The sequence below is a fragment of the Salvia hispanica genome, chromosome 4 (genome assembly GCF_023119035.1).
Source record: "Salvia hispanica cultivar TCC Black 2014 chromosome 4, UniMelb_Shisp_WGS_1.0, whole genome shotgun sequence".
Lineage (NCBI taxonomy): Eukaryota > Viridiplantae > Streptophyta > Magnoliopsida > Lamiales > Lamiaceae > Salvia > Salvia hispanica.
Genome location: NC_062968.1, coordinates 46791412 through 46800449, shown reverse-complemented (window position 1 = coordinate 46800449; position 9038 = coordinate 46791412). Strand labels below are relative to the sequence as shown.

Genomic DNA, 9038 nt, shown 5'->3' with positions numbered 1-9038 from the left:
TTCTTTAAAATTATGTAAAATGAAATGCATAATAATCAAAACAAAGTACCAGTAGATAGAATCGAATCCATACCCCTCTTCTTCCTTCTCCGATATATCTTCCATAATTATACTAGCTTTTTTTCGTCCTTCAAATTATTCTTCACTTAATTTATAGTATATCATTTGTACTTTGTAATCTACTATCACTCCTCATTGTGTAGTATTTTTCAAAACTTGGGGAGTATCGTAACATGCGTAAATGCTTCAACAATCAGCATTGTCCAAACGGCAGAGCAATCTTCAAGAAAGAAATTTGTTGAATTAAGATGATTAATAAATTCTAATTCAAAACTTGAATAAAAATGATTTACAATTTAAAAATGAGTGCTAAATAAATTGATCCGAGGGGACATGAAAAAATCTACAAAATTAATTCGAAGTGTGAAAAGTATTTAGAACTTAATTAGGACGTTAGAGAAAATAAATAAGCGACATATAAAGGGCAAATATATGTAATAAAAAAAAAACTAAAGAAGAGTAATTGATGGAAATAAATACCTTGTCAGAATTCATATAATGACGTAAAAGGAGATGCCCAATGTTTAAATTAGTTTATTTTAAAGAAATTCAATGTGAACTTAAGGAAATTACGATGAGGGCCGGGTTTTAATTTTATTTATTTGGTTGTTGAATATTGTCACAATGTGTTTAAATAGTACTCCTACTACTAGTATTTATTTTAAAGAAATTCAATGTAAGCTTCAGAAAATTACTATGAGGGACCGGTTTTAATTTCATTTAATTGGTTGTTGTTGAATATTACTACTAATATATCTGATTTACATTAATGCTCAATCTATTTTTGATCTCAATATATATAGATAGATAGATAGCAATGTTTTGAAAATAATATTCATAGAGAAGAAAAATATTCTTTGAAACAAATAACATCAAAGATCTTGATTTTGGAAGAGGGAGTATTATTTTTTTTTCCGGGAAAACTAATTACAAAAGGCGAGTTTGTTGTTTATGCAAATTGTAATGATAAATAACCGTTTCTTTAATAGAAAGTGCAAGTGAATTGATTTTTTGGAAATGTGACAAAATCAACTACGTTTAAAAAAAATAAAATTCAAATCAACTAATACTCATTCGACGCGTATTTACGCAGAAGACTTCTGTGCAACTAGTTCCTTTTTCTATGGGAGCAAATTTAAAATTTGGTGGCAACAACATTTTGAAGGGACAAAGTGATGATTAATTTAAATGAAGTTTTCATGATGCTGCTAATTGTTGGATTAAGCACTTAATATAGCAATGAAAATGAAATTACCATTGAGTTAACTTGTAATTAGGAAATAAACCCATCTCACCAAACCCATCTTTACCGACAAATCATTGAAAATTTGAATTCTGGTCAAGTCCTAACAATCAAATCGCAATAAAAAAATATATTAATGAAAATGAAATTACCATTGAGTTAACTTGTAATTAGGAAATAAACCCATCTCACCAAACTCCACGTTTGACAAAAATGGCACTTACTTTCAGCAATAGACGTGTGTTCAATTTTGCTTGCCGTGGCATAAAGCAGGATCTACAAATTGTAAGAATGAATAACTAAAATTATGCTAATCACGAGTCATTAACATAACTAAATCACCTCACAATTATTATAAAGAAAAATCACATTAACCAACAATAGTAGTAGATTCCGAAGCTATATTTTCATCAAAAAATGCATACGACGGGTATCTAATTACGATTATGAAATGACCAGATGAATCACAATCAACCTAATGTAAACTGTAATGTGAATGAGCTTCAACATAAAAAAAATTGCAGTGAATTTCGTAATTTTAAAACAAAATAAAAATAGGAAAGAGTAAAAGGAAAATTGGGCGGGGGTAGGTGTGCGATTTGACCAAACCTACTTGACGCACAATATATAAACCCCATTTCCCAATCCATTTTTCTCAGCTTGGACGTTCCCTTCTCACGGAGAACTACAAGCTTTACAATTAACTCCAATAGCATTTCATTTTCCTATTATTCCACTCTCATCTCTAACAATGCGGTCCCTTAATTCCCCCGCCGCCGTGGACCTCAAATCCCTTATCCGTACAGCGGGCACAACCCGGGTCGGGTCGGGTCATCGGTCCATCCAGTGCAACGTCAATTCCAGCACTAATCAGGCGACCGGCGTTAGCTTCGGGTCGGGCCGGGCCCGATACGAGTGGCAGAGCGCCTGCGCAATCCTGGCCAGCAAAGTGGAATCGCAGCAGCAGGACACTCAGAAGAGCGGCGCCGACGTCGTCAACGGCCACGCCACGCTCGACCTCGTCCCCGTCAAGGACCAATCCACCTTGAAGAAGCCGCTCAGCATCGCCGATTTCTCGCCGGCGCCGCTGCACGGCGCGCAGCTCCGCGTCGCCTACCAAGGCGTCCCCGGCGCCTACAGCGAGGCCGCCGCCGGGAAAGCCTACCCTAACTGCGAGGCCATTCCTTGTGACCAATTCGAGGTGGCTTTCCAAGCCGTGGAGCTCTGGCTCGCCGATCGCGCCGTGCTGCCGGTGGAGAACTCCCTCGGCGGCTCGATCCACCGGAATTACGACCTCCTCCTCCGCCACCGCCTCCACATCGTCGGCGAGGTGCAGCTCCCCGTCCACCACTGCCTCCTCGCCCTCCCCGGCGTCAGGAAGGAGTACCTCACGCGCGTGATTAGCCATCCGCAGGCGCTCTCCCAATGCGAGCACACGCTCACCAAATTGGGGCTGAATGTCGTCCGCGAGGCCGTCGACGACACCGCCGGCGCCGCGGAGTACATCGCCACCAACAACCTCCGCGACACGGCGGCGATCGCGTCGGCGCGCGCGGCGGAGCTGTACGGGATGCAGATCCTCGCCGACGGGATCCAGGACGACAGCGGCAACGTCACCAGATTCGTGATGCTGGCGCGCGAGCCGATCATTCCGCGGACAGATCGGCCGTTCAAAACGAGCATCGTGTTCGCGCACGAGAAGGGGACCAGCGTGCTTTTCAAGGTGCTCTCCGCCTTCGCCTTCCGCAACATCAGCCTCACGAAGATCGAGTCGCGGCCGCACCGCCACCGCCCGATCCGCCTCGTCGACGACGCCAACGTCGGCACCGCCAAGCACTTCGAGTACATGTTCTACATCGATTTCGAGGCCTCCATGGCCGACGTGAGGGCGCAGAATGCCCTCGCCGAGGTACAGGAGTTCACCTCCTTCCTCAGAGTGCTCGGCAGCTACCCTATGGACATGACGCCGTGGTCGCCGTCGTCGTCCGCCGCCGATGATTAGGACATTCCCGATTTGCCCTTCGTGCATCTGTTTTCGTTTTTTTTATTTCTGTGTCATTGTTGATTGGAACTCTTACTTTTGCCAAATTACGGAAATGCCCCTGGAGAAGGACCCAAATTGTTAGATACGTACGTATAAGTCATAACGACCATTCAAATTGCATTGGGTAGGTAAAGATTGTATATTTTGGTTGGCCTGCTGGTTAAATATGTAATTTCGGCCCCTTGAAGTTGTGGGACCTTACTTGTATTAATAATTTTATGAAATTAGTTTGTGTAATCTACCTACCTAGTCCTTTTTTCATGTTGAATGGTAGGTCACGATATTCTTGTAATTTACCTATTTCTTTTCCTTCAATTTCAATACAATGAAAATTCAAGAAATATAGAGTCGGTAAGAATTTGTATTCTTTGTATTTTCTTTTGAAGTTTTTTACTATTTATTTGTGCATGCCATTAAGTTTTTTACTATTTAAAATGAATTTTTTAGTTTTTGTATATATTTCAATAAGTAATCATTTTTATCTGTTACATTTTCATAGTCCATGATTATATAAAAGATTTGGTTAGATATGTCATTACATTTGTCACTGTATTATAAGGTCTAGTTTATTTTAACATAACGGTGTATATGATTAAACATTGTGAAATCGCGCATGATTTATTTTAGTTCCATACAATTTAAATGATTATGGTCCAAGATCCATAATTATTTTAAAATTAGTATTCAAGTATTCAATTATCAAAAAATCAATACAGATCCTCAAAAGTATACAAAATCTAATTGAAAGAATATAGTAGTACTCCATAGCCATATATGTCCAGACCAAGAAGATTAGACAACAATTAATTTAGTCTTTTTTTAGGCAGACTATTAAGTTAGTGATTAGATGCGAAGTTAGTGTTTAACCCTAAAGGGGCCCACCACATTGGATCAGGCATTATTGATGATATCCAACTAAATACCTCTCACCCGCAGACTGTGTACCTTTCTTTTGCATTTATTTGGTATTTTTATTTATATTATTAATGTAACCGCTGTATGAATTCTGTTTTTAACATGTTTTTTTTCTCTTTTTATATACTCCATTGGTTTCATAATAGATGATAAAATTGGATAAATGTACCAGGTTTTAGAAAATACTCTCTCATTTCATGTTAAAAGAATTATTTTTCTATTTTGGGAAGTTCCAAGTTAATTGAGTCATTTCTATTTTTGCAAAAAATGTAATTTCTTCATTTCTCTTACTTTTTTCATCATCCATTTAACACAATATTCTTAAACTCCGTGCTGAAAGGAAATGCATCTATTAACAAAGAATGGAGAGAGTATTGTATTGTGTGTTAAGTGAAGATATTGTTTATATTAATATGAGAGAGAATTTTTTTCCTAAATATGAAATACAATGAAACAAATTAAAAAGGAAAGTGTGACATTTATTATGAGACGAAGAGTATAATTGTAAGCATATGTATACAAAGGGATATTGACATCTAATATCATGAAACTTTCAAAAAGTTGGATTTTTTCCACGAACTTTAAAATTAGCAAATAATATCACGAACTTTACCCCTGGTTTGTTTTTTCCCACGAATAAAAAAATTTCCACAAATAATATTATGATATGGATTTTTTTTTCGTAATTTCTTGACATTAATTTTGAGAGCTTCAAGTTTTTCAATCTTTGAATATAGTTTTTTTTAAGCACACTCTCCAAAATTGTTCCTCAATCAATTAAAATAATATGAATTTTTTCATTCGTGGAAAAAAATAAATCCAAAGTTAAATTCATGATATTATTTGCCAATTTTAAAGTTCGTGAAAATTTAATTTTTTAAAAGTTTTATGATATTAGAACCGAATATCCCAAATTCAAACGACAATGCATTCATGTTGAATGTGCCACATATTACAATGAATATATTACTCTATTCGTAATATATATATGATGTGTTATATGGAGTATATAGACAATCCATTCATCATTCATGTTGAATGTGCCCACTTATATTAACTAGTACTCCCTCCGTCCCGGAGTATTAGACTCACTTCTTTTGGGCACATGATTTAAGGAATTGATATTTAAATAATTAAAGTGGAGAGAGTAAAGTATGAGAGAGGGAAAAAGTAGGGGAGAGAAGAGAGAAAAAAGTAGGTGGAGAATAAAATAAGATAGATGCTTTTTGCTAAAAAAGGAAATGAGTCTAATATGTTGGGACATCCCAAAAAGGAAAGTTGGTCTAATACCTTGGGACGGAGGGAGTATCATCTAGTGCGAGCTATACACGACCCATTCTTTTTTATCTAAACTTATTTTATACTGTAACTAATTTTATAAATTTATAAAAATATCATTATATGAAATCTGAAATCATAAATATATAAAATATAAAACAATTATTAAAAAATATAAAATCAATCAAAGAAAAAAAAATAACACATATGCCGAATAAGAAATGGTATTATTATTTCAAGTTCTAAACTCATATAACCAAATAAGTTTATAAACTAAAAATTGCACACAAATCACAAATCATTTAAATCATTTTCAGATCTATACTACAAAAGATCAATCACGAACACATGTCAATTAAAATAATGTATAAATATATATTAGAAGATAGTCAAATCGATCAAGATCATCGACAAAAATACAGCAAAATAGCATGGAATATACAACCGATATGCATGCATTTAGCCGGAAAAAAAAAACTGGTTGCATATCCTAATAGTATTCCGGCATCGCCTACTTCCCGTGTAGCTGCTACCACCCATATCACATCCAGGAAAGACAAATGAATAAGAGCCGCCACCAACCTAATATTCATATAGAGCACTACATGAAAAAATTATACATTCTACACTTCACAATAGTACATGAAGAAAAGGAAAAAAATCACATAATTAAGCTCGACACTTCAAAATATAAATCACTTCCACCATAAAGACCTGCAAAGAGAACAACATAAACAACACGAAGAAGAATTTGAAAAGGTCGTGTTCTGCACGGCCGCATCAAAGAGGATCACCCCGTTAGCTACAAAGTACGAAATTATTTGCTCTTTCTCTAGCATCTCTAGCACTCAAAACAGTATTTGGGAGCACGGCTGAAGAGTATAAATTGTAACCCTCCAATCTTGAACTCCTACGTCATTATAAAGCATGAAACATATTTAAGAGTTAAAAAGCCAATTAGGTTTTGTTTTCAAGTCTTGCTTTTCTTTGGCTATATATTGTTGTGCAACATTACGACTAACTATACCACTAATCCACTAACTATGGAAATTAAATAACCAACTAACACTTAATCACACGTTTTATATATTTTTAATTTATTTAATATATATTTTAAATGGCCATTTTCCTAAATACCCCTAAAATTCCTCTTATTTTCCTAAACACCTCTAAAACTCCCCTTTTATATATTGTATAGATTACTCCATCCGATGTAAAGAGTATGAATTATTTCATTTTTCGTCCATCCCTAAATAGTATTCGCTCTGTTCCATAGTAGATATCACACTTGAGATATGGCATCGGATTTTAAGAAATGTTATTTTGTGGTTAAGTGGTGAGCAAAAATATAATTTTATAATTGATGTGAGAATGAACTTTTTCCAAAAAGAGGAAATGTAACATCTTTTGTTGGACAAACTAAAAAGGAAAGTGTGACATCTACTATGGGACGTAGGGATTATGAACTTTCTAATTTTAAAAAATTCAAACAACATACTATCCACACATCATTTTATTTACAACTTATATCATTACCATTAACACTTTAGTCTTGTACCTTTATAATAATGTGGACCTCACTCTCCACTAACATTATTTCCACCGCTATTTCTCTCTCTCTCTCTTACTTTTCCCCTTATTTATTAAATCTTGTGCCGAATCCAAAGTTTATACTCTTTGGGGACGGAGGGAGTATATTTTACTTCATCTGCTTCACAATAAAAGTCACATTTGGTATGAGTACGATTTTTAAAAACCATAAAGAATAATGGGCTACAAAAGTTAGTGGAATATGAAATCTATTTGTTATATTGGTTTTATAATAAAATGTGAATGCGGTGATATAGTGGAATATGAGACCTACTTACTATTTATGGTAAAAATAAAATATGACTCTTATTGTGGGACGAATCGAAATGCAAAATGTGACTTTTAGTATGGGTCGAAAGGAGTAAATGATTGAACAAAATAATATTGTACTCCTTCATTGTAGACAGATTCGAAAAAAATGTTCTAATACGCACAAAAATTGTGCCACATTCAAAACTAATTAATTAATCCTCTTTCTAAAAGTTAAATTATTTTTTATTTCTTTAATGTGAAAATTGAATATTTTTTAGTAATAAAATTATGAAATGATTATATGATTAATTTAGGCAAAAGGGGTTTGGTGAGATATGGGGTTTATATGTGGTAGTTGAGGTGAGATAGAGAGGATTAGTTCTTTTGTTTGTGGTGGTTGAACTGAAAGCTACTCCTCTTTTCCTACACATATTCAATGACCTCTTCATGACGTATAATGTTTATTTTTTGGGTTATTAATCTTTAATTCTTTTAATAACTAGTTAATTTAATTAATTAATCAAGGATCCCTCTCCACCAGAATAATGCATACGAGATAATGATTTTAATCATTTGCCATGATTTATAATTCTCCAGTCACATTGATCCCAATGTATCTACACGTATGTGATATATGGTTTACAAAATTGAGAATAATGTGTTTCATTATTTGCAAGATATGACTCCAACTACTTCTGTTCTGTGTATGATAAATTCACTAAGGCTTGATTTAGACTTTTCTTGCACGATAAATTTCGTCATCAACTCTCAAACGAAAGCCATAAGTATATTAGTTCATTACTTAAAAATTTACTTTTTTTTTTATCTTAGAACTTAGAAAAGTAGTATTTCATTAAACTACCATAATATAGCATGAGTTTTACCTTTCTTTTTTGTATAAGCTACCATCTTGAACTTCTTTCTTTAACAACGCATGTGCATGACTTAACTATGATATCAAACATTGTAAATAATGCATTAAATAAAATTTTAAAATTCACCAAATAGTTCGAGCTGTCATAAATAAGGCTTGAAGTGATTAAACAATACCGAACGATTGAAGGTTAATATTTTTTCTAGATTCATGAATCAATGGTCCAACTCCTAATGTTAATGTTATATATGTAATACGACAATATTAGTATTTTAATTTTTAACTATAATAGTATCAAACATTGTAAACGATGTAATAAATGAAATTTTAAAATTCACCAAGTAGTTCGAGCTGTTATAAATAAGGCTTGAAGTGATTAAACAATGCCGAACTATTGAAGATTAATGTTTTTCCTAGATTCATGAATCAATAGTCCAACTCCTAATATTAATGCTATATATGTAATAAGTACAATATTAGTATTTTAATTTTTAACTATAATAGTATCAAACATTGTAAACGATGTAATAAATGAAATTTTAAAATTCACCAAGTAGTTCAAGCTGTCATAAATAAGGCTTGAAGTGATTAAACATTGCCGAACTATTGAAGGTTAATGTTTTTACTAGATTTATGAATCAATGCTCCAACTCCTAATATTAATACTATATATGTAATAAGTACAATATTATATTTTTATTTTTAACTATAATAGTATCAAACATTGTAAACGATGTAATAAATGAAATTTTAAAATTCACCAAGTAGTTCGAGTTGTCATA

General features: G+C 34.0%; 1 protein-coding gene across 1 annotated transcript; it reads left to right on the top strand.

The window, feature by feature from the left end:
- Positions 1-1948: 1948 nt before the first annotated feature.
- Positions 1949-3588, top strand: LOC125223128 (arogenate dehydratase 3-like). Its single transcript, XM_048126119.1, has one exon. The coding sequence runs from the start codon at positions 2055-2057 to the stop codon at positions 3303-3305; it is 1251 nt and encodes a 416-aa protein (XP_047982076.1). The 5' UTR covers positions 1949-2054; the 3' UTR covers positions 3306-3588.
- Positions 3589-9038: the final 5450 nt, after the last annotated feature.

Excerpts from the sequence above, each read along its gene's own strand:
- LOC125223128 (XM_048126119.1), top strand. The coding sequence starts at position 2,055 with ATGCGGTCCCTTAATTCCCCCGCCGCCGTGGACCTCAAATCCCTTATC.